The following is a 26774-nucleotide window of genomic DNA, read 5'->3' on the forward strand; positions in this document are numbered from 1 at the left end:
GTGTGTGTGTGTGTGTGTGTGTGTGTGTGTGTATACATACAGAAAGGTCAGAGGATTTTTGATATAACATTCAAACCATTTTTTGTTCTTTCAAAACATGGCTATTTACTCACTGAAAAATGATAATTTCTTAACAAATTCTACCTAGTAAATTCTAAGCCAGCTTGGGTGATAAGGACTCCTTCTTTCTCAATATGTGAGTGGGTCTCAGGGAACTCAGGCTGCCAGATGTGACACCAGGTCTTTACCCACTGAGCCATCATCCACCTGGTCCCAGACTGTTAAGAGAATATCCCAAGCTTGACCAAATACTAACTAGTATGTTCCAAATCTCTTGAGGAACTAAAGCCTACCATGTAGCCTGATACAGCCCGTGAGTCATCACATGGGACACCTCCTTGTCCCCAGAACTGCCCCTCACAAAGCATCATTCTCCTCCTGGAGACCCTGAATCCTAGGAACGGCTGGTTTGGGAAGAAACTTCACAGCCCAAGATGTCTCCTTATCAAGGCCACATCTGGCCTGAAGCGCCAGCCAAGACTGACCCATCACCATCTGCTCCAGGGCAACATGGAGAAGGGACAGATGGGATGCCTCACACAGGGGCGTGCCACCTCACTCAGCCTGTCCCTGCCCACAGGACCCTCAGGACCAGCAGATCTGACCACACACTGGCACCTGTGTGGGCCCCTGACGGGACCACGTCAGAGAGATGGCATGGCTGTCACGGTGCCAGGGTTGGCTGGATGTGCCTTTTTGCATTCTGCACGATGCAGATCTGGGGACACAGCTTGTCCACGGGGCACTGACTGTGTACAACTTTAACATGGGGTTATATTTAGAAAAATGTGTGAATGTGTGTTGCAGAAAACAATGGCAGTACCTGCTGGGAACCCCAAAACAGTCAGGCAAAAACAGGAAAAGCAAAGACCACAAAACAATGGCAGTACCTGCTGGGAACCCCAAAACAGTCAGGCAAAAAACAGGAAAAGCAAAGACCACAAAACAAAGGAAAAACAAAACACCCTTGAAAGTGAGGGGAAATACCCGGAATGCTAGTCCTTGGGTTCTGATAGGTGGAAGGCAGTTCCAACCCAGAATTCCCAGGGAAGCCAAACCGAGGGGGCTGAGACCCCTCCTCCCCAGAAGTCGCACAACCTCCCTAATCCCAGGATTTAGGACAGGACAATGAAGCAGGGGTGTTTGTTGTCGGTGCGGATGATCAAGGACCCCACAGGGAATATGGTGTCATGAGCTTTCAGGGTGTGTAGAGAAACCCAAGGTATGCCCCGAGTCTCCTCTGTCCCTGACTCTGGGACACTGGGCCTGGACTCAGAAGCTTCCAGTTTCAAATGACCTTTAGAAGGCACCTCCTCTCTCAGGAATGCACGTTCCCCCATTTGAAAACTGAAGATGTGATGTCACCAGACACCCTTTAAACACACATGAAGAAACATCCCAGAATAAGTCACACAGAATGAACGAAACACACAGGAAAAATGGAGGAGCCAGCTCCCTGGCCCGTTGTTGTCTATTCTGATTTTCCTTTTATGGCCAGGTGGATTACCTTGGAACGAAAAGTAATTAATGAAGGTGCAGTACAGTGGATAGAGGGAAACGCCGAGCTTGCCAACTACTGGGTTTCCTCCAGGCCCGGTGCCTCCCATATGTCACCTCATGGCTTTGTCCCAACAAGCCTGGGAGAGCCTGTGGCTCCACTTCACAGCTGGGGGTGGAGGTTGGGCAAGAGAACCCACAAATGCGCCACACAAACATGGTGGCCCACACCTGGAACCCTAGCACCTGGGAGGCAGAGATAGGAGGATTGCTTTGAGATGGAGGCCAGCCTGGGCCACACAGTAAATTCTAGGCCAGCCTGGGCTACAGAGACTTTCTCTTTCAAGAAAACAACAGTCTTTTTTTCAAGACTGAGTTTCCCTGTGTGGGCCTGGCTGTCCTGGATCTCTCTCGCTGTAGACCAGGCTGGCCTGGAACTCGGAGATCCGCCTGCCTCTGCCTCCCCAGTGCTGGGGTTAAAGGTGTGCACCACCACTGTGGGGCTTCTAAAGTCATTTTCTAAGAGGAAGAAAGGAAGTAGACAGAGAGGGAAGCATCCAAGTGTAGCAGCACACATCTTTTTTAAAAATTCTTTTTATGTGCACTGATGTTTTGCCTACACGTACATCTATGGGAGGGTACCAGAACTGGAGTCACAAACAGTAGTGAGCCAACATGTGGGTGCTGGGAATTGAACCCGGGTCCTCTGGAAGAACAGTCAGGGTTACAGTGAGACACTGCCTGAGTGAGAGAGGGTATAGGCTGAAGAGATGCTCAGGCCGTTAAGAGCACTGGCTGTTCTCCCAGAGGGCCCAGGTTTGATTACCAGCACCCCGTATGGTGGCTCACAACAGTAACTCCAGTTCTAGGGGACACAACACCCCCTTTTGGTCTCTGTGGGCACTGGTCACCCACATGGTACAAAGGCATACATGCAGGAAAATACCCATACACATAAAATAATAAAAGTAAATCTATTTTTTATGTAATATGCTGTCTTAGTTATTGCTGTGAAGAGACACCATGACCATGGCAACTCTTATAAAGAAAACATTTAATTGTGGTGGCTCACTAATAGTTTCAGAGGTTCAGTCAATTATCAAGGCAGGGAGCATGGCAGCATGCAGGCGGACATGGTGCTGGAGCTGAGAGTGCTCGGCAACAGGAAGTCAACTAATTCACTGGGCAGTATCCTGAGTATATGAAACTTTAAAGCCCACCCCCATAGTGACACACTTCCTCCAAGGCCACCTCCTAATAGTGCCACTCCCTGTGAGATTATGGGGGCCAAATACATTCAAACCACCACATATGCTATTAAAAAAAAAAAAAAAAAAAAAAAAAAAGCCTGGCGGTGGTGGTGCACACCTTTAATCCCAGCACTGGGGAGGCAGAGCCAGACGGATCTCTGAGTTCGAGGCCAGCCTGGGCTACCACAGGAAAGGTGCAAAGCTACACAGAGAAACCCTGTCTCGAGAGAGAGAAAAAAATAAAAAACCAGGCAGTGATGGCGCACACCTTTAACCCCAGCACAGGAGGCAGAGGCAGGCGGATCTCTGAGTTTGAGACCAGCCTGGTCTATAGAGCAAGTTCCCGGACAGCCAGGGCTACACAGAGAAACCCTGTTTCAGGAAACCAAACTAAAGGTACATTTTCTAGGTGTTCTGTGGTCTGCAAAGGAGGGTCTCTTTCAAAGAACAGATGCGGACGGTGAGTGACATTTATGAGATGCTGGGGGTGGGCAGCCCACCTGTTCCACTGTGCCTCACTCACTCAGCGGCAACACCTGGTGGCCACGAGTCTGCTGCCATCAAGGGCCAGCCCTGGCGACGCTGCATCCAGCCCTGTGCAGGCTCCACTCTGACGATGGGGCGATGCAGTGTGGGCCTGCCCTGGGGGGGTGGGCAGGCAGGTCTGTGGTGGTTTGAGGTGTGCAGGTGCCCCGCTCACAGGAGTCTCACCTGTGACAAGAGTCCCAACCTAGCCACGGGAACAGGAATGATAAAAGCAGAGGGCGGGAAGGCAGCCTTGGGGCTGGCACAGCCACAAACCACGGGCTCCATCAGACCTGTGTTGACTCCTGGAGAGAGTACTGTTTGCCATCCGTCTGAAGCTTTATCTGCCAGGGTGCCTGGCAAGGTGCCAGCACCCTCTCACCGGGAAGGGTTGGTTGGCCAGGAAACTGTACAAGCAGAGAGGTGGCCCCAGCTGGGCTGCACACACACACACACACACACACACACACACACACACACACACACACACATACTTGTATTATCCATTTATTCTTTATTTTTATGTTTGTTTGTTTGTTTTCCAGACAGTTTCTCTGTGTAGCTTTGCACCTGTCCTGGATCTCACTCTGTAGACCAGGCTGGCCTCGAACTCACAAATATCTACCTGCCTCTGCCTCCCAAGTGCTGGGGTAAAAAGGAGCACCACCACACCCAGCTTGTTTCTCTACCTTGAAAGTTAGAAAATTAATGTCTCTAGCCATCCCTAAGGTCTCTTCACTCATTAAACCCTGAGCAAAGCCACGGGGCTGTGAATTTGTCAGTTTCCACCAACCAAGCACTTCTGTGTGCTTCTGAACAGGGTTTCAGGTTCTGGAGCTGAGACTGGGAAGTCACAATCTTCCACACAAACGGCTGAGTCTCAGCCCTGAGCCTTAGTTTCAGCATATATGACATGGACCACCTCAGTCAGTGAGGCTCCAGAGTCGATGGGAACATAAGTAAAATGTGTGATTCCAAGGAATGCCCACTTCAGTAACTCCTATCAACGCCATTACTGTCAATGTTGACTCAGCTCTGCACCACAGATGCATGGCCTCAGGCAAAGGATTGGGTCCCAGGATTCTCAGCAGGGCAGTACTGCCTCCTAGTGGGCAGCTGGGCAACTGACTCCTCAGAGGTTTGTGAAACTGTCCATAGGCTAGGGGCGTGTTTAGCTTTGGGGAAATGGTGCCATATTAACTGCCTGCCATCTTGGAATGACTGCCCTCCGAGGCACTGAATCCATTAAGAATGAAATACAAAGTGTACTTTAAGGCTTGGAAAAGCTTGGAGCCTAGTGGTGCTTGCTGGCACACACCTGCAGTGGCAGATGCGGTGTCAGGGGAGGAGCAGGCAGGCCACCCTGTTCTAGTGTGGGACTTATTTGCATGTTAGCTGTGAGGAGCTGCGTGCTGGTGAAAACAATGGCTGTGCCATCTTACAGGTCAGCACCTTTGCCCGGCCATGTCTTACTACCGGAGCTCCAGGCCCCTTCCTGGCCACAGTTAACATCAGTCTGTGCATCTCCACTGCGACTTGCCTGTATGCAGTGCTTTGAGCATCTATGCCGTCTCATAATTTTAAACTGCTTATTATTTTATTAAGTTCATGCTTCACATACTGACTTTCTCACACACACACACACACACACACACACACACACACACACACAAAAGCACTGAGGATCAAACCTTGCTAGGGTCTAGAGCATGCTAGGCAATGCTGTTGCGGAGCTACACACATACCTACATTGCATACCTATAATTCAGTGTTGGGTGTAGAAACACCTGGGGTTAGTGCAAGAGCTCCAAGTGAGTATGTTCTTGGCACTCAAGGCCCTGGACTGATGGTTTATGTTACCCTCACAAGGCCCTTGGGTTCAATTCCAAACATGACTTTATCACAAAACAGTAAAGGATTGATATTTAAAAAAAAAAAAAAAAAATCTAGACATGCAAAGTACTCCATCAACTTAAGTCCAGCCTCATCCCCTTGGACTTTTTTTTTGTAAATATCAACCCTTTACTATTTTGTGATAAAGTCATTTTTGTAGCCAGTTTAGGCCAATCTGGGATACATGAGACTCTTAAAAAAACAAAAAACAAAAAACAACTAATAAACTGGGGTGGAGGAGTAAATCTTATAGTGGAGACCATTTACTTTGTTCCCCAATTAGCCAGCACCTACATCCCACCCTCAGGGTCGGAGTCCTTTATGAGAAAAGCACACCTGGGATCTATCTGAGCTTCCTGCCCTTCTGGCTGTTGCCTTTCTCCTGGAAACCCTGCCAGGGGTCCCCAGCACCAGTAATGGGAACTACCGCAGTGGAAGGCAGAAAGCCTTTTCTACTGACATCTTATCTGACTGCTAGAATCCTTGGGCGTCACACACAGGCTCTAAAAATCCACCAGAGCATCATGGTGGTTCACACCTGTAACCCCAGCAGTGTCGTTCAGACTGTCCAGTCTAGGCCAGCATGGGCTACAGTGACACCCTCTCAGAAGCAAAGGGATTGATAAAGGACACCTGCTGCTCCACCAGATCATAAATGCCTGTAATTGTAGCTGAGTCAGATGCCCCCTTCTGGCCTCGATGGGCACCTGCATTCATACATAAAAACACCCATTAAAGCTATTTTAGAAAGGATGAAGTGTGCCCTGTCCCTGGCACAAAGCCAAACTGCAGCCCTTTGGATTCCTGGTAGCTTCATTTGATGCAACTTGCCCCCCCACCCCAGTCCCCAAGTGATGGAATGGACAGGGAGGCTCAGGCTTGCTACTGCTGGCATACATTTGCTAGGCCCCCAAAACCCATCTCAAAGAGCCAGCTAACTGTCCTCCACGCATATTTCCCAACTGCCAATCTCTGTAACTTGGAAAGATCCTCTTACAAACCTAACATTCTCAGGCTTAAAATAATCTCTCCTGACCTTGAACTGATTTGATTCAAGGTAACCTTGTGCACCTCCTACATAGCTAGGAATAGGTTGCCTTGACAGCCAGCTTCCCAAGAGCTGTTTTCAAAGTTACTTGAGCACTTAGCACAAGCAATTGTGTACTAAGCAAAGTACCAGCCTATGTGGAGGCTAACCTCCACATTGTGGAGGTCCACAGTAGGGTGCTGGTACTGTTTAAATTTTTTTAAAGATGTATTTATTTTTATGTATACAGTGTTCTGCCTGCACGTATCCCTGCAGGCCAGAAGAGGGCACCAGATCTCGTTACAGATGGTTGTGAGCCACCATGTGGGTGCTGAGAATTGAACTCAGGACCTCTGGAAGAGCAGCCAGTGCTTACTTAACCTCTAAGCCATCTCTCTAACCCATTTAAGATTTGATTTGCTTGGTGGTGGTGGTGGTGCAGAGGCAAGCTAATCACAGGTGGATCTCTGAGTTTGAGGCCAGCCTGGTCTACAAAGTGAGTTCCAGGACAGCCAGGGCTACCCAGGAAAAACCCTGTTTCAAAAAAAAAAATGGAAAAAAAAAAAAAAAAAAAACCCAAGAGTTTTTATTTGCAAGAGACTCAAGTTCGGGGCTGGCCTGGTTTCTCTTCACACAATTAAGTAGTGTAAAAAATGAAAATCTAGGGTTGGGAATTTAGCTCAGAGGTAGAGCGCTTGGGCAAGCACAAGGCCCTGGGTTCAAGCCTCAGCTCAAAAAAAAAAAAAAAAAAAAAAAAAAATTGTTGGGAGGGGGTGGCACACAACCTTATTCCCAGGACTTGGGAGGCAGAGAAAAGATGAGCTTGCTTTTTTCTATCTGCACACTTGATCAAATCCACAAAACTGAACCACCTGCATGTGAAAGGCATGTAGTACCCATGGAGGACACTGGATCCTCTGCAGCTGAAACTGTGGGTGCTGGAAAGGCAGTATTCTCATCATTCCTAAGCCATCTCTCCAGCCCTTGTATTAACAACTAAAACCTTGATAGTACTTAGGAACACAGGTCCTTCTTTTTCTGACATGTTACTTCATAAAAAGTACTTGTCTAAACTACTAAGATTGTAACTCTTATAACTAAAGTGGAATGGGTTTGTACCCAGGGCTGGCCAAGGTTCAGGACTTCTCCCTCTTGAGTTACTACCAGAGAAACATCCAATCTGCCAGAAAGCTGCTCCAAGTTTGCAGCCAGTGTTCACCTATTATAAATGACATCATATGGGGTGACTTCATTATTTCTAGCCATTTCATGTCCAAGTTCAGTCAGAAATGCCAGCTTGGTTAAGTGCTGCTCCCCAAACAGGCAACACTTCACTGTATATTCACCACCTTCCTGGCTTTCCCCGGAAGCTGGACAAAAAAGCCTAAAACCCTTACTGTCATTAGAGACTAGCTGTTGTCCAGGATGCCAGCATGACCCAAACCAAATGTTCTGGAGCCCAGGGATGTCTCTATATGTTCCATCTTCAATGCTGGCTGGCTCCATTCTATCCAACAGTGTCACCAAAAACCCACCCAACTCAGCTCCAGTTCCTGGACATTAAAGACATTTGCAGAAGTTTTTGCTTCCTCCCACATACATGTGTGCACTTTGTTCATGTCTGGTAAAGGAACATGGAATCAGATCCCTTGAGATGGACAGCAAGGAGCTGTCAGTGCTAGAAAACAAGCTTCAGTCCGGTGTGAGAGCAGCCAATGCTCTTCCTTAAACTTCCTGAGCATGAATTGCTGTTTTGTTTGCATGGGTGCCTCCTGAGGGCATCAGATCCCCTGGAACTGGCATTACTAGCTGTAAACTGCCATGTAGGTGACAGGATCACATTCCTCTTGAGTTAGAAGTCTTTTGGAGAGCCAATGAGAAGGCTTACTCAATGGGTGCATGATTAAGTAGCACAGTTCTTGTCTCTACCTGTGTGACTCATGGGTTCAGCACCCAGCCTCAAGCAGCAAAGGTATGGCCTTAGGAGCAGGATGGCTCAGCTGCAACAGGCCTTTGCTGATATTAAGTGATATACCTAAACACTACATACTTAGAATCCAACCAAGGAAATACTGCATGTACAAAACCCAAATAGACTATCACAGCATGGTTCAAGAGCCCTTTCAAGATCAAGGTCACAGTGTATCAGGTATGCAATAAACACTGTGTAAGACAGGGTAAGTATTGGTGTAATGCAAAATAAAACTCAATGCTACCGAATTGTTTAGATAAAAATATACTCCAACCCAGTTTTTTGTCAGTGTCTTTAATCATAAAAATCTTTTATGCCCCTTCCCCAAAGAAAAACCAGAAAGCAACAGTCTGGCAGTATAAAAATAGACAACTGGAAGAGATTATCCAACAAAAAAAAAATCCCACCTGGGATTCTGCAAAGAAAAGCCTTTAGACAAGGCACTAAACCCATGATTGGTAGAGAACTCTGGTGTTTTTTTCCTGTAACTCTTCCATTAACAGTGCTAGGTCACTCTAGAAAACCTGGTACCTACATGGTACACCAAGGTCACCTACATCACACTTAAGTATGTACATCAGAGGTAACCCACAAGGAAGTGAGAAACCCCAATTATCACTAAGTATATGACCTTTAGTGAACACCTATAACCATAACTTAGTATTACACTCACAAAGTGATCAAGATTGGCTAACGTGACCTACAGAAATTACAAGAGCATTTCCAAATACCCACAGTGTAAATGTCAGTTCAGTTTTCAATCTCCACATTCTATATTTCCTATCAACCAAACTTGTGCCAGGGCTTCCAGTTCAGTGATCTAATTAATGATCAATAGCCAGTTAGGCTAAAGCCAATGAGTAAAACACTCAATTCTACCATGAAGGACAAAGGGTCCAATTTCCTAACATGTTAACAGAAGTCTAAATTTAAAAGAATCTCCTCTGAACATGGACACTTCTTTCAAAGGCTCACATTGGAACTTTCTGGACACAATTCTCTCATTTCTTACTGAGATTTATTGTTGAAAGCTAACAGGTTTTTGTTTTGTTTTCTTGGAGGGAGGACTTAGAGATAAAAACAAAGTACAGTAAATCCAAAAACTATCTCAAAAGAGCACATTTAAGAAAACTTAAGCCACAAGACTGTTGCATTATGATTTAATCTAATTGCACAAACAAAAAAATCTGAAAGCACAACTGCTCCAGATTTCTAAGAGAAAGGGTATGCATGCCTCCATATTCAACTGTGCATCGTTACATTTACCATATGGTGGATTGTACATCATGATGGATCAGTTTGGAATCCCATGCAAGACCTCAAGTAATGAAATGAAATCCACTTTTTAAACTTTGTTGAATGTTTTCATGCTGAAGATCAAAGCCACTTTTTACGGGCAACTTAAAGAGTTACAACACACCACACTGGTGCTATTTTAAAATGTCAGTCAGTGTCATGATCCTGAACTGGCTTCAACTCCTAAAGAATGTCTAACTCTTAGTTAGGTGACAACCAAAGGGAAAAAAATTTATTCACTAGTCCAGTGACTCTCAGTTCAGTCTCTTACAAAGAAAGAACTGGGTAACGAAACTGCTTTCCCAGGGATAAGAACAATGGTAACAGTGGGTTCAACTGACCACTACACAATTATGCTAGTATTTTATTAATCCAAAAGCACTTTACAAGAAAATATAAGTATGGCTTCCAATAGGAATGTTATACTTGGACTTGATACCAAGCTCACAGATCTGAGTGTGCAAGGAAAAACAGGCTTTCAAGTTAAACAACAATTTGTAACCAAAACTTTAATCCCAAGGATTCTCACAAACATATTACAAATGACAGCATGAAAAAGATATCTTGCACAGTAACTCAAAAGGTTCAGCTCTACAATGTACCCTTAAACTGATAGGACACTGCTAACTTAAAGCCTTCCATTTCAAATAAAATGTTACAAACAGCTTTTTGTCCATCTATAGCAATCGGTGAGGAACCTCTTTGCCAGCCTTTGGAGTGCAGTTCCCACCCTTTACCTATTGGCTTGTGTTCACAGCATCTTTTAAAGACTGCTTATCATTGCCCCACAGCTCCACGCGTATCCCAGCTACTAGAGAAACTACAGCCTTTTCCATTTCTGCCAGCTCTTTCTATATCATTAGCACATCACACTTTAACTGGGCAGGATCTAGGTTTATTTCAGTCTATGAAAAACTAAAGATCAAAGCAAAGTCAATCTTGCTTAAGGGAACATTGTAAAGTAACAATTCTTGATATTATATGCCTCCTATGATCCATTTGGAATCACAGAGGATTACATCGTTATGTGTGTCACTGTTCCAAGAGACAAAACAAATTTGAACAGCTAAAACATCTTAAAAATGCACCAAGCTTATGAAGTCTCAAACCAAACTTGAATTTCCTGTACATACTCCTGTCAAATGAAGTTCTTTCCTGTACATCACTTCTTTTGCAAACTGGTCTTCTACTTCCTTTCATTTGACCTAGATCGGCTAAAAAAAGAAATGCAAAATTTTAAACATTAGTATCTTGTTAGTACATAGTATAAAAAGACTATATATGCCTATCTTCAATAGCCATTAGTGAACTTACCTACGAGACCTAGAGAAGGATCGAGACGGCTTGTGATTTCTCTCGCGAGACAGAGACCTTTCTCTTCTCCTATCTCTAGAAAGTGACCTAAAGCCAACAAACAGCACATTAGCCAATGTTAGACATTTCCCTTATAAAAGAAAAAGGTTGGCTCATTCTAACTTAACATTGACTATATAAGCTACCCAAAACACGGCTGTTATTAAAAAGTTATCTAAATCTCATTAAACGAGTGAGTATCAGAAGCTGCCATTTCTGAGAATGGGCACAACATTTACCTGCTCCGGCTTCGAGAGAAGCTTCTCCTTCTTGGAGATCTAAAAGCAGAAACGGCAAAATTAGGCTAATTGTCAATTAGTATATATGGCGTGAGGCATTTCCCAACTTTTCAATCTCACTGTTGGGCCCAGTGAATGTGCCGAAGAACTGGCACTCATCCTCCAAAAATAAAAAAAGAAAAGAAAAAAAAGGCACAGAAGGATTAAGGAACAAAAAGCAAGTGAAAGCAGGTATTCCAACCATGGATTTAACAAAGAATGCTTCACAGCAGATCTGTCCAATGCAAAACTTCATGTCAAACTAACTCACTACCCAAACACCACACCAAATGTAGTCCCACAAGTAGTTCCAAAAATAGTACCATAAACCAGTATTTGGAACCCATGCAAACCTTTAAGTCCATAACAAGACTTAAGTACCAGGTGGATAGTGTCATTTCTGTGAAAACGTGGTAGGTGTAATATCGATGCCATTTAGTGCTACATTAGAACTGCATTTGTGACGTCACATTTAAGAGTGTGTTTAGGCTCATCAAAATTACCGTAGCTTGGCCCACACTTCACCCCCAAAATTTTTAAATTTTGAAAACTGTTAGTAAAACCATTTAAAGGTGATAGGATTTAACAAATTTTTGCTAGGAAGAAAAGCTAAAATCTGTTAGAGATATTAAAATTTTAGTTTGGCATCTCACACATGCACATAAGTTCACTTGAAGGTCTAGTCACATTATGAGTTCCCTATCACCCTTAAAAGTTGTTTCAAGCAATATATTGTACGTTACCATTCAATTATGCACAGCCAGCCTTTGATCCAGAAAAAAGAATTACTTTAAGCCGCTTACTCCTTATTTTTAACCAGCAGTAAACTGTATAAGCAGGAAAAACTTACTAGTTTTGGGTTTCAACAAGCTAGAAATGGTGAGGTGAGGCTGCCGGACTGACGGCCAGGAAGAATTTGCTGAAAAGGTTTTGCCAGATGTTGCGTTGGATTTAGTTGGTTGGCGAAGGGGGTGTTGTGGATTTTTCCTGCTTTTTTGTTAGCCGAAGGCTGCTGCTGTAGTTGTTGTGAAGACATTTGGTAAATAAACAGCTGAGCTGATTGGCCAGGAATGTGTGGGCGGTCGAGGTGGCTGCTGCCGATTTGGTTAAGGTTGGAGAGAAGGCTGAGAGAAAACAGCATGCTCGGGAACCAAAGGGCGGTGCAACCTGACGACTGGCCAGCCTGGGTCATGTGAAACGACACCAGCCAAGCTGAATGGGGCGCGCTGGTCACATGACGCTGAAAGGGCTAGTTGACTGGCTAATGCAGACTCAGAGGGTGGTGAGAAGAGACATGATGGTGACTCTGTAACGGGGTTCATTTTTATTAATAGATGGACCAAAAAGCACAAAAAAAAATGAAAAACAAGCCATCAGTACAACCATCTATTAGCTAACAAATACTCTTTATTATGATGGGCAACAGTGTGTTGTTTTTCAAAATAGCAAAAGGGGCAAGATTTTGTACTCCCATCTCCTAGGACCTCACTCACCTGTGAGAGGTAAATTCAGTCCTACAGAAACTATTGGGAGGCTTGATTTGAGGAGATGAGGAGTTTGCATCCAGGCAATACTGCCTGGTCCAAGAATGATGCCATTTCAATCATAAAAAAAAAACCTGCATTCTCTCCTACTGGGGATTCAAGAGCGGATGACTGGGAATACTTTCAGCCCCTTTATTGGTTAGTGACTTAAGTTTGTTCCAGAAAGATTTCCACTTTACCAGTTGTACCATTAAAACAGCTGCCTGTTTTGATAAATATTACAATTGTGCTAGTAGAAAACACATTTGTGAAGAGCTAGTTGAATGTAATGTTGATCAATATGGAGTCAAGAAATGGAAAAAGGCCTAAATTGAAGTAAAGGGAAGACTTGGAAAAAGATGCAACTAGAAGATGAACTAGAAGACAGATCCAAGATAGAAGTTACTAACTACCAACATGGATATACACCTACAGACAAAAGCCAACACTCAGCACAACTCACATACCCCAAGCTACACCCAGCAATTGCTTCGTAGAAACCTCCGATGTTGACAGTAAGTTAAAACCCACCAAACTTAGGCAGAAATAGCTGCTCCTACTAGCTACTCCATTACACCAATGCCTCTCTGAAACGTGCTCTCTCAAGTACCTTCGCCGAGGTGGAGGACTCCTCCTCCGGTAATCATCTCGAGGGCGACGACCCCAGGAGGGAGGTGGGCCACGGTTCCGACTTCTCTTTTCACCATTCGAAAGTTCCACTCTTACACGGCAGCCACACAGTGTTCTAAGGAGAAGAGTCACTAATCACAAAATTGTCATGGCAGGCAGTGGTCCAGGGAGGCCCTCTACATCTCTCCCCATTTCACCCAAACTACCGAAATCTAATGGAACCTAATTTGACACTTTCATGAGTTTCCCCGGCCCTGTTTGGTCTGAGTTCTTACATTTTTTTAAAAAATAATTTACCAAATGGAATTTCTTAAAAGCAAGAAAACAAGTTTACTACTTATGAATTAGTCTGGCTGAGTATGTTGGCATATATAGACACCTTTAATTCCAGCAACAGGGAGGTGGATCTGAAGCCTAGATTACAAAATGAGACCTTGTCTTAAATTATGAATCTTTTTAAAATTATATTAAGCTATGGGACCCTGTTTCACAAAAGCAAAACAATTCTAAACCACGCTTTTTTTGTTGTTTTTCAAGACAGGGTTTCTGTGTAGCTTTGCGCCTTTCCTGGAACTCACTTTGTAGACCAGGCTGGCCTCGAACTCAGAGATCCGCCTAGCTCTGCCTCCTGAGTGCTGGGATTAAAGGGGTGTACCACCACCACCCGGCTCTAAACCACTTTTTTAGAAAACTTTATTTTACATGTAGAAATAAGGGCCTGCACCAGCCTGGTGCCCAAGGAGGTTGGAAGACATCAGATACACAGAAACTACAGTTACAAATAGTTGCGAACCACCATGTGGCCTCCAGAAACTGAGCCCAGGTCCTCTGCTCCTAATCACTGGGCCATCTCTATCAACAGTCCCTGAACCACTCTTGATTGAGCTCAGTAATAACTGTTAGCTGTAACTATTTGTGTATTTCTCATGTATTTCTACTGTGACTTGTTCCCTTGAATTTTTAATTTTCCTATATAGTTCTCTAAAGGCTTTAAGATAAGCTACTTATCTTTTGGCTGCTTCATATTACCCCCTCTATTATTACAAACAACTGGCATACAAGAAATTCCACTTAGTAACAGAAAAACACCAAATATGGTTGATTATCTTTCCCTTCATTGTCCAGAGCCATGACAATGAATTAAGCAGCATGACCCTACCAAACTTTCACTGCACTTGTAGGAACAACCAACCTGTAACTTCAGAGCTCCTGTGAGCCACTTTCTCACACAAGGCCCTGGGGTCTATCAAGACAGAAAACTATCCTTGCCTTCACTTGCTATGTAAGCAAGGCTAGCTTTGAGCTCCAGTCTAACTGCCAAGCGTTTGGATTTCTTTTGGGTATAAGCCACATCTGGCTCAAAGCAGGAATGTTGGGGCACAACTGTTTTGACAACCAGCCAGCAGAGTTGCAATTACCAGTGTATAGCTACATCTAAAACACAAAACAGCCACATGTCCTAGGAAATTTAAACATTAAAAACCAGGTTAACTAATTGTCATTAACATTACCTTCCATCTAGCTCTCGGACAGCATCAGCGGCATCTCGGGGATCCTCAAATTCAACGAACGCAAAGCCAGGAGGGTTTCGAGCAACCCACACACTTCGGAGTGGTCCATAATAGCCAAAAGCCCGTTCTAATTCAGTCTTGTTCCCATTGTTTCCAAGATTACCTACATACACCTTACAATCTAATGGACAGGAATCACGATGCATTTCTGCAACAGAAAAATACCAACAATATTAATTTATCCAAGCAATGTAGTTAAAAACAAACCCTCGGTAATTTAAAAAAAGCCTCAAAGTATAGATTAGTGGTATTTTGTCTCGCATGTTCAAGCTTCTGGATTCAAGCCTAGCACACATAACCTCTACTAAAGAGGCGGGGGTGGGGTGGGGGCACAGGGACTACCAAAACCTACAACTAGTACTGTCAAAGAACCCAGTCTACCCCCACCCCATACTTTATACCCTAAGTCCCTGGAAACCAACAAAATGTTTATAGTCAGCAGGCAGAGGCAGGCAATCTGAGTCTGAGGGCAGCCTACATATAAACCCCAGACCAATCCATGTGTGGTGATATGCTTTTAATTTCAGTACTCAAGCAGAGTGTAGTGTAGGTGGATCTAAGCTTGAGGTTAACCTGGTCTACACATGGAGGGTCAAGCCAGACAGGGCTATAGAGTGAAACCTTGTCTCAAAAAATAAAACATAATCCGGGTGGCACGCCTGTAATCCCAGCACTGGGGAGGCAGAGCCAGGCGGATCTCTGTGAGTTCGAGGCCAGCCTGGGCTACCAAGTGAGTTTCAGGAAAGGTGCAAAGCTAGAGAGAAACCCTGTCCCCAAAAACCAAGATAAATAAATAAATAAATAAATAAATGTAATCCACACGTCAGATTTCAGCCTCTCCCCTCTAAAGCAAGGCAACCGTTTTAGCCTTTTTCCATTGTTCCCTCTCACCATCACATAACAGTTAACCAGGAAGAAGAAATCACAGCAGGAAACAGAAAGATGGACAGACCTCATTATTCAACCACAGCTTGGTAAACTACCACATTTGGACCAGACAACTTACTAATTTGAGCTACAGGACACTGTAGAAAAACTCCTGCCAATTCATCTTTCTGACCTTCACTGTGGTACATATATATATACTACCCCCAAACACAAAATAAACAGAATTTCTCTCTAACAGCCCTTGCTGCCCTGGAACTGGCTTTGTAGACCCATGCTGGCCTCGAACTCCAAGAGATCCACCTGTCTCTGCTTCCCCGTGCTGGGATCAAAGATGTGTGCCATCAACGTCTGGCACTTAAAGTGTTTTTTTATTATTTTTTAAAAGATTTATTTACTTATTTGTGCTTACAGTGTTCTGCCAACATATATGCCTGCATGCCAGAAGAGGGCACCAGACCTCATTACAGATGGTTGTGAGCCACCATGTGGGTGCTGGGAATTGAACTCTGAAAAGAGCAGCAGTCAGTGCTCTCAATCTCTAAGCCATCTCTCCAGCCCTAAAATGTTTCTTAAAAGGCTTCCTTTACATGGGACTTGTAATCCTAGTCTTAAAAGGTAGTCATTAGCCGGGTGGTGGTGGCACACGCCTGTAATCCCAGCACTTGGGAGGCAGATGGATCTCTGTGAGTTCGAGGCCAGCATGGTCTACAAAGCCAGGACAGCCTCCAAAGCTACAGAGAAACCCTGTCTTGAAAAACAAATTAAAAAAAGGTAGTCATTAAGCTCACCAGTTTTGAGGTTAGGCAGGGCTACAGCTGAAGATCCAGTCACACCCAAAAGCTTCTAAGATACATTGCCACAAAACTTCCTTTACTACCAGAACAATGCTAGTGTCACCTCAAAAGATGCTGGCCTGGAACTCAAGAGATCTGCCTGCCTGCCTCCTGAGTGCTGGGATTAAAGACGTACTTTTATTTATTTTATTTTTTTGTTTTTCGAGACAAGGTTTCTCTGTGTAGCTTTTCGACTTTTCCTGGAATTCACTTGGTAGCCCAGGCTGGCCTGGAACTCAGAGATCCGCTGGCCTTGAACTCAGGAGGATTCAAAGGTGTGCACCACCACACCGGCTCCATGTGGTTCCCACCCTGCCCCCAAATATATTTGAAAGTCTGGACATAGTTCAGTGGTAGGAAGCTTGCCTAGAATGCACCTAAAACTTAATCCCTAGCACTACACACACAGCCTATACAGCTCAATGCTGCACTAGCCACAATAGTGAAAGTTGTGCCAATCTAAAGTTACCCGAAATAGACATGTAAAATGTGATACAGCAGTCAGAAGTACTGAAAAATACTACAAGTGTAAAAATCTTGAAAATATTCTAAAACCGGAAAAGCACATTACAATTGCCAGAATATGAAACACCCACAGTGGAAAATCTAGATTAGTGAGTGACTGGCAAGAAGCTAGCTGTTGGAAGAGAAAAATAGTATTTTATAGTTTATGTGCATTAAGGCATTCAAATGTTGAAAGACAAGTGATCTTGAGCTCATGCATGTCCAACAATAAGGTTGAAGAAAAATCCCAAAGAGACTGAGAGAATTCCAGGACAGTCGGGGCCACAAAAAAAAAAAGAAAACCAGGAGCTGAAGCATACAGAGCCTGGGCTGCATGAGACCCTGTCTCAAACAAACAAACAAACAAAATGGGGCGGTGGTGGCGCACGCCTTTAATCCCAGCGCTCAGAAGGCAGAGGCAATGGGACCGAGTTCCAGCCAGGGCTACAGAGAATTGTCTCAGGAAAAAACAAAACATACAAGCGAAACACCTTGGAACCAAAGATTCCACAACGTCGTGAATGTATTAAAAGCTACCACAGCCAGGCACGCATACCTGTGACTCACTAGGCCAGAGGAATGAGTTATGAGGTCAGACTGGTAAAGAGACCCGTCTTTATAGAAAAAGAGAAGCCACGTTCAAAAACCAATCTTGAGGTCTGGGAGAATAACATACCTGCAGGGTGCCTGCTTATTAGCACACACAATGCCCCAAGTTCAATCCCCACCAGCATACCCCCCAAAATACTGTCTCACATTAAAAAAAAAAAAAAAAAAAAAGCCGAAGACACTGACTATACACGAACGTACAGCAAACCTTAGACACACTTTCAGTGAGCCTTCAACCTCACTTCCGAAAACAATTCCTTTCCAGGGTCTCTCCTACGGTGAAGCCGACCACTATCCAACTAAAAATTCCAGTCCAGGCACATCCTAGTTTGTCGTGACCCCACCCTGTTCCCAGGACTCCGTTGGGAGGCCAAGCCACTCGGCGAAAATCAAGGAAGGTTCCCACACCTGTTAACAGCGGCCAAACCCGGTCCAAGAACAAAAGCCAACTCAACTGGAACCGGGACTTCCATTAGGGAAGGAATAAAATCTAACTCCATCCAAGCCTTAAAGCAAAAAACTCAACCATCGCTAAGTAAACCAGACCGCAGAGGGCTCCGGCGCCGAAAGGCTTGGTCCCCCGGCCGTGATTCGTGACTTAGAAAATGCAAAAACCTTGGCCCCCGTGCTAAGAGAACCAGGAGCAAAAAAGGCGCCATCAGGTGAAAAGGCCGCGCCATGCAGGACGTGGCCAGAGAGGGCTGCTCTCCGGACCCCGGCCCGCAGGAACCGCTCTCCTCGGCTCCCCGCAGTGGAAACAGGAAAACTGCCGGATTCAGAGGCCTGGAAGCACCTCCGACCCGGCCGGGTGTCCCCGCCGCCGCCCGGGACCGAACGTCACAAAATGGCGGCGGCGCCCCTTTGTCTCAACCTGGCGCCGCCATTGCGCCCGGGCCCCGCCTCGACTCCGAGCAACTCCACTTCCCTTCCTCCGGTCGCCGGCCGGCCTCTTACCGAGATCCTGGGTTCAAAAAAGCCGAAGCTCAACTCCCAACACTCCGACAGGCCCACCCGCGCCCTTCGGGAATCTGCTTCCCCGCAGATGCTCCCCGTCCCCTGGCGTCCACGAAATGGCGGACCACCGCCTGCCCCTCGTCCCGATTTATAGACTCCGTTTGTGCCACGTGACCCGGCCCTCTCGCCCAATCAGAGGCGGCGGCGGTCGTGACGTAGGGCGGCGAGAAACCGCGGTTGCTGGGAGCGCGCGCCGGCCGTTCCGCCCGGTGGGCGGGGACGCGCGCCGTGGCGCGGGCTCGCCGCCGCCGCCGCCGCCGCCGCCGCGTGCCCGCGGGTCCCGGAGGTGCCGCGCCCGGGCTCGGCCATCCTTTTCCTCCCCCTCCAAGCCCCCATCTCTACCCCAGACTCCTTTCTTCCTCACTTCCGCCTAGGCTGCGGCTGGATTAAAAACAGCCTGGACAGCGCCGCCATTATTCCCGAGCGACGGCGCTTGCAGCTGCAGGCTGGGGTCAGAGTCAGGCGTGCATGCTTGGCCCCTGCTTGTTTGATGCACGGACTCAGGAGCCTGAGAGTCGTTCTCAAGGTCGCCGAGCTGTGGGCGACCTAACTGGTAGCCCACGGTGGCCGCTCCCGGCCCCTGCACAGGCAGGCACCAGTCTAGTCTGCAAAGTTGGCCTAACTCTTGTTTTCCCGCCTCGCCCTAACCGCGCGCGGCAAATGGGACTTCGGTGAGGCCGTCTGGAAGCGGGTGGGGGAGGGAAACGGTCACCAGGATCACTTCAACACGTGGAAGGGAAAGGTTATGGTATGGGGTGACTTTAAGCTCTGAGCACACTGGCCCGGCCATGCCGATGCCCGCGGGGGCACCTGCAGCCTTTTGTAACAGCTTTGCCCTCGCGGGCAGGCCCCTGCATCTCCCCGGGCCTCTGCACACAGCCCCGAGAAGAGCTACTGAATTATGAGCAATCACCTTCCTTGACCAGCCACTGAGTCTGTCTCCAGAGTCTGTTTCCAAACGTGTGTCCTCCGCCTGGCTCCGCTCAGGATAGTCTGGTTTATGGCAGAAATGTAGTTATTTCTGCTTCCCCGAAAAATAAAAATATTAACCAGTTTTCCAGACACTCTCCTCCTCAGTTCCCCCACTGGTAAAGAGGTGGATTCATATACCACAAGGAAGGCGGTGCGGTGCGGTGCAGGATACAAGTTGTTAAACCCGTTTGTGTTGTGACCTTTAGCTGTAGAGCTACAAGAGGGGTTCTAGCGAAACTTTTTTATCTCCTTTCCTTGTAGATGTTTTCTTCTTCATGGGTTAGACATACCGTACTGGGCCTGGTTTGTCCCCTTTCTTCCTTCCTGCCCCATACCTGTACCCTTAGGACTTGGGCCCAAGGAAGCAGGAGTTCAAGGTTATTTCCATACATTTAGTGAGATCTAAGCCCGAAAAGCTTCTTGAGATTCTATCTGAAAAGAATTAAAACCTGATGTAACTACATGACTTGTCATATTCTCCGCTCTAAAACATTTTTATGTATAAACCAATCGAGGTAGGTAGGTAATGGCCACCTTTAATGCAGCCCAGCTTCCGACAGACAAGCTTTTTGTTTGTTTCTTTTTAACCATCTGCAACATCTCCCTGGTCCAAATGTTGGTGGTGGTGTTGTTTTGAGGTTTTGTTTTGTTGTTTTTTGGGGGTTTTTTTGGTGTTTTGAGAAAGAGTTTTCCCGTGCTGTTCCTGGAACTCACTATGTGGATCAGTCTAGCCTCAAACCTGGAGATCCACCTGCCCCTAAGTGCTGGGACTAAAGGTGTGCACCACCATGCCCAGCAAGCACGTATTGTTCTCTTTGTGTCCGAGACGGGGTCTCTCTCTGAAGCCCACCCTGGCCTAGCACTCACTCTATCCAAGGTGTCAAATGTGTTGGAACTGTCCCATGACTTCATTTACAAATGTGTTGCATTGCATTCATAGCTCTCCTAGACCCATGCAGACTTTGGGATGCAGGTTTGACACACCTGACTACAGTCCAAGTTCAAGTTCAAGGCAAAACTGTGTTTCCTCAGCTTGCCTGCCGGGATTCCGGGCAGGAGCCAGCTCAGCTCCACCTGACCCTATCTCATCCACTCCTAAAAAAAAGCCACTGCTGGGGATGTCATTCAGTAGCAGAGGCTTGACGCTAGCACATGCAGGGTGCTGGATTCTATCTCTAGCATTGCCAAAAGTAAGATAAGCCACAAGAATGATGGCCAGGCACTAATTATATACACAGATTTAATTTAATTTTCTTTTTTCAAGATAGGGTTTCTCTGTATAGCCCTGGCTGTCATGGAACTTGCCCTGTAGACCAAAATGGCCTCCAACTCAGGGATTCACCTGCCTTTTCCTCCCAAATACGGGGATTAAAGTCATGTACCACCATGCCCAACAAGATTTAATTGTTGTTTGTTTTGTTTTGTTTTGTTTTTCGAGACAGGGATTCTCTGTGTAGTTTTGGTGCCTGTCCTGGATCTCACGCTGTAGACCAGGCTGGCCTCGAACTCACAGAGATCCTCCTGGCTCTGCCTCCCGAGTGCTGGGATTAAAGGTGTGCGCCACCACTGCCCTGGCTAAGATTTATTATTTTAAAATTGTGATTGACTTCAAGTTTGAGTAAAGCAAAACTAATAATAGTTCACTATGGTGAACCATAACACTGCTTCCTTGGCTACTTGACTCAATCAAAGTATCTACCCTGAGGGTTAGTTCTAGAAGGGATTATCTACAAAAGTGTTAAGGGAAATAAGGACCAGCAAGGCACTCCCAGAGACAGCTCTGGGCCCTCTGGCACAAAGAAGGCAGCAGGGCTACCCTACCCGGACAAACCAGAAGAGGAACTAACTAGCAGCCTGGGTTTCTGAGTAGAGGAACCAGACCACATTCTTTCTAAGGTGCTTAGCACCCAAGCAAGGCCCAGGGCTCTTCCCAGTCCTATCTCTACAAAGTGACTTCTCTCTCACTACACCCTAGAAGCCTGAGGGAATGGGAGCTGGGTGATGCAATCAAGCCTCCCGGGACACAAAACACATCAGAGCAGACTGGGGAATTGGTCTAGGGCTGTACTGTCTTATGCAATAACCATTAAGCACCTGTAGCTAATAGCTGTTTGGTCTCCACTGAGATGTGCTGTAAATGTGAACAGGAGAGAGAGGGAATTGGAATTTTGAAGGCAGGAAGAATAAAAAAAGAATACAAGATGTCTTACTAATACATTGACTCCTCATTTGAGTAAAAGGGTTCCAGGGGGGATGTTTCCTTGTTACTGTTGTGGTTTGGGGGGTTCAGTTTAATTTTACTTATTTATTCCCCCCAACAGGGTTTCACTGTGTCGCTCAGGCTGTCTTAGAACTCGCTGTGTAGACCAGGCTGCCCTCAAAGGCACAGAGATCCACCTGCTTCTGTCTCGAGTACTGGGATTAAAAGGTGTGTGCCACTATGCCTGGATTTGGTTTTGTTTTATTTCTTGTTTTTGGAAATAGGGTCTTTTTTATATAGCCTGTCTGGGCTACATGACACCTAGCTAGCTTCCAGGTCTTTCTTTGTCCTCTCCACGAGTTCTCCATGGAGTAAGTTCACAGAGCAGGAGAGCCTGTGCCAACGACGTGATTCACCCTCTCCCTAGCTTCCGAGGTATCTTGACATCCTCCTGAGGATCTTTCCACACCAGCGGCAGTGGGTAGCCCAGCCACAGAGGCTCCCATATGACCCTCTGACACTCCTACATGGACAGCAGAAGCCTGAACAACAGCTCCCAGCCAGCCAGCCACCAGCTTGCAACTTCCTGTATTTGTTGGGGTTGATTTTTTTCTTTGGTTTTTGTTTTGTTTTGTTTTGTTTTTTAATGAATTTGGTTTTTGGGTGTGGATGTTTTGCTTATATGTCTGTGCAACACACATGTGTGCTTGATGCCTGTTGAAGCCAGAAAAAGGTACTGGAGCTCCTGGAAGTTACAGATGGTTGTGAGCTGCCTCCTGGGTACTGGAAATTGAACTTGGAGCCTCTGGAAGAGCAGCCAGTGCTCTTAACCACTGAGCCATCTCCCTAGCACCTGATTTTTTTTCCCCATATCTTTGTGGGAGGATTTAGATGAGGTCCCACTTCATGGTCAGGCTGGCTAGAACTTGAAACATCCCTCTTGCCTCAGCTCAGAAAGGCCAAGGTTTCAGATGTGAACCACCACACGCGCACACACACACACACACACACACACACACACACACACGCACACGCACACGCACACGCACACACAGCTCAGTCTTTTTATTTGTATTTTTTATTTTATTTTATTTTTTTTAAGATTTACTTATTATGTATATAGTGTTCTGTCTGCACATATCCCCGCAGGCCAAAAGAGGGCACCAGATCTCATTACAGATGGTTGTGAGCCACCATGTGGTTGCTGGGAATTGAACCCAGGACCTTTGGAAGAGCAAGCAGCCCTCTTAACCTCTGAGCCATATCTCCAGCCCCTATTTGTATTTTTTAAATTACCTTTTTTTTCCAGAGCTGAGGACCGATTTAAATTACTTTTTAGTTTCCAATCTTTATTTTATGTGCATAAGTGTTTTGCCTACTTATATGGCTGTACACCATGTGTGGGCCGGGTGCCTGCTGAGGCCAGGAGTCATCAGATCCCCTAGAACTGGAGTTACAGAAAGCTGTGAACCTAGCTACCTAGGTACTTGGAACTGAACCCAGGTCCTCTATAAAAGCAGTCAGTGCTCTTAACCACTGAGCCTTTTCCTTGTAGTGTGTGTGTGTGTGTGTGTGTGAAACAAAGTTGAAATTTATTAAAATATTTTTAAGTATAGATTAGGCATTGGTGAGAATGAAGTGATCAGGTAAAATATATGTGTGTGTGTGTGTGTGTGTGTGTGTGTGTGTGTGTGTGTTGTGTATATTATATATTTGCTCCTGGGAGACAGAGACAGCAGATTTCTGAGTTTAAAGCCAGCCTGGTGTACAGAGCAAGTTCTAGGACAGCCAAGACTATATAAGAAAAAAGGTTTTTGTTGTTGTTGTTTTGTTTTGTTTTGTTTTGTTTTGTTTTGTTTTGTTTCTTTGGCAAGCATGGTGGTTACATGTCTTTGATCCCATCAAGGGCAGGAAGATATCTGTGAGTTTGAGATCAGCCTGGTTTGAGGAACCATTGCAAGTTCCAGGGTCGCCATCAAGCACACATGTGTTGCACAGACATATAAGCAAAACAATCCATACAGGAAAAAACAAATTCATTAAAAAAAAAAAAAAAATCAAACCCAACCAGTGCAGGAAATTGCAAGCTGGTGGCTGGCTTGCTGGGAGCTGTTAAGTTTAAGCTCCTGCTGTCCATGCAGGAGTCTGAGATGGTCATGTGGGAACCTGTCTCATATGAGATCCTGTCTCGAAACAAACAAAAACCCAACAAAAACAAAAGTCTACCCATCACTACAGTCCACCGTCAGGACATTTCATCTCGTGGAACTTAAACTCCACAAGCATTAGGCAGTGGCTCCTGCCCCTCCCTGCAGTCCTAGACAAGCGGTCTCTCTGTTTTGACTTTGTGAAGTACCTGATATTTGTGGAATCCTTCAATGCTTGTCTGTATGTGACCACCTCATTTAGTGTAGTATAGAGTCTGCTAACCCATCTATGCTGTAGAACACACACTGTACATTTTTTGTTGTTTTGTTTTGTTTTTGTTTTTTGAGACAGGGTTTTTCTGTGTTGTCTTGGTGTCTGTCCTGCATCTCGCTCTGTAGACCAGGCTGGCCTCAAACTCACAGAGATCGGCCTGGCTCTGCCTCCCGAGTGCTGGGATTAAAGGTGTGGGCCACCACTGCCCGGCTTACACTATTCATTTTTATGTGGTTTTCTTAAGCAGCGGTTTTGGGACCAATTTACAGACTGGACAATCATTGATTGAGGATGTATTTATTAGGTACTTTCTCTAGACACTGAGATGGGTTGGGGGAATAAGGTGTAAGTCAAGGGTTGGGGATTTAGCTCAGTGCCTTTAGCGCAAGGCCCTGGGTTCGATCCTCAGCTCAAAAAAAAAAAAAAAAAATGTAAGTCAAAACATCGTATACCCTCAGCCTTGGGGCTCTACTCACAGAGAGGGAGAAGGGAAAGTGTCATACAGGCTCAAGGGGGTTGGCAACCATGCCTTAGATAACAGAGAGGAAGCTAGGCTTGGCACCACACCTGTAGTCTCAGCACTTGGGGAATTAAGGCAGGAGAATCAGGAGGGCAAGGCCAGCATCAGCTACAAAATAACTTTCAGGACAGCCTGGGCTACATGAAACCAGATCTCAAAATCAAATCGGTAAACAAACGGTGTTGGGGGGCTGGAGAGATGACTCAGTGGACCTGAATTCAGTTCCCAGCACCCACATCAGGTGGCTCACCATCACCTGTAACTCTAAGGCCTGGGGATCCAATGTCCTTTCTGGCTTCTCTGGGCACATGGGGCACAATGTCTACTGAGTGGTCATTCGATACATGATTGCTGTGGTTAATAATCTGTGTAAAAAGTCACGTCCCTCTCCCCATTACAATCCAATTTTTAAATTAAGGTGTTATAATTAGACATTGATATGTGGCCGGCAGCGGTGGCACGTTCGTTGAATCCCAGCACTCAGGAGGCAGAGGCAGGTGGATCTCTGTGAGTTCGAGGCCAGCCTGGGCTACAGAGTGAGATCCAGGGCAGCTAGGGCTATGTAGAGAGACCTTGTCTTGAAAGACAGAGAAGAAGAAATCAATTCTTAGAAAAGGTTTTTTGTCAGTTTGTTTATGACATCCCTCAGCAGCTCCCCCTAGAGTCTAATTATTTTGGTTTCCCTGAAGCTCTCCGGAGAGCAGACGTGCAAGAACAAGGAAGGGGAGACTCCAAGGCAGCTGGAAGGTGAAGCGCTGGAGGGAGCCGTCCGTGGGGACCTCCAGAGCCAGCTCTGCGCTGTGCAGTTAGCCACTAGGAAATCTCTTTCTCAAGACTAAGGACAGGCAGGTTTCCAAGGCGCTCCACCCTGGCAGGGTCAAGTTCTCTGTCATCCCTGATGTTCTCCTTGTTCTGCCCAGTCCCGAGGGCTGGTGTGAAAGCCGCAGGCCACTGGGGGGCAGCAGCAGCAGCAGCTGTGGCTCTGCGGCCCAGGAGGCGCTACCAATCTTCAGCTCTCACACCCTCTCACCTCCTCCCTGGGGACTGAAAAGGCAGGTAGCATCTTACACGGAAAAACAAGGGCCTCCGTATCCCAGGTTGGCCTCAAACTCACCAGGTGGCTGAGAACGACCTTGAACTTGTCTTTGTCCTGCCTCAGTCTCCTGAGTGCTGGGCTACAGGCCTGCAACACCAACCCATCCAGCAAGGAGGTGTCTTTTCCTTTTCTGTCTTTTTTCTTTCTTTTCCTTTCTTTCTTCCTTTCTCTCTTTCCTTTTCTTTCTTTCCTTCCTTCCTTCCTTCCTTCTTTCTTTCTTTCTTCCTTCCTTCCTTCCTTCTTCCTTCCTTCCTTTCTTTCTTTCTTTCTTCCTTCCTTCCTTCCTTCCTTCCTTCCTTCCTTCCTTCTTCCTTCCTTCCTTCCTTCTTCCTTCCTTCCTTCCTTCCTTCCTTCTTCCTTCCTTCCTTCCTTCCTTCCTTCTTCCTTCCTTCCTTCCTTCCTTCTTCCTTCCTCCTTCCTTCCTTCTTCCTTCCTTCCTTCCTTCTTCCTTCCTTCCTTCCTTCCTTCTTCCTTCCTCCTTCCTTCCTTCCTTCCTTCCTTCCTTCTTTCTTTCTTTCTTTCTTCCTTTCTTTCTTTCTTCTCACTGGCTGTCCTGAACTCTCAGAGAGCCACCTGCCTCTGCCTGTGTGCTGGAATTAAAGGAGTGAGCTTTAATTAAGAAGAATCTTAATTTACAAGTGAACAAGATGATCCTTCTCAAACCTGTGGCTTCTTCCCTCCCAGTTATCTGTGGGCTTTTGCTGGGGAAGATTTTTGCTTCGTTATTTACACAAGAAATAAGAATTGGGAATCTGAGGGACAAGAAAGGTCGAAGACAAGACGGTAGGAGGTAATTAGGCTAATTAGTTAAAGGGCACAGTGGGCGGCTATCCATGGGTTGC

The 26774-nt window shown here is 46.0% G+C and overlaps 1 protein-coding gene across 1 annotated transcript; it reads right to left on the reverse strand.

Annotated features, from left to right (window-relative positions):
- Positions 1-9368: 9368 nt before the first annotated feature.
- On the reverse strand, positions 9369-18792 carry Srsf3 (serine and arginine rich splicing factor 3). Its single transcript, XM_036168070.1, has 6 exons — positions 18664-18792; positions 14816-15023; positions 13285-13419; positions 11113-11151; positions 10835-10921; positions 9369-10734 (listed from the first exon to the last, which is right to left on the reverse strand). The coding sequence occupies exons 2-6, from the start codon at positions 15019-15021 to the stop codon at positions 10707-10709; spliced, it is 495 nt and encodes a 164-aa protein (XP_036023963.1). The 5' UTR covers positions 15022-15023; positions 18664-18792; the 3' UTR covers positions 9369-10706.
- Between the last annotated feature and the right edge of the window lie 7982 nt (positions 18793-26774).

This window comes from Onychomys torridus, chromosome 18 (genome assembly GCF_903995425.1).
Source record: "Onychomys torridus chromosome 18, mOncTor1.1, whole genome shotgun sequence".
Classification (NCBI taxonomy): domain Eukaryota; kingdom Metazoa; phylum Chordata; class Mammalia; order Rodentia; family Cricetidae; genus Onychomys; species Onychomys torridus.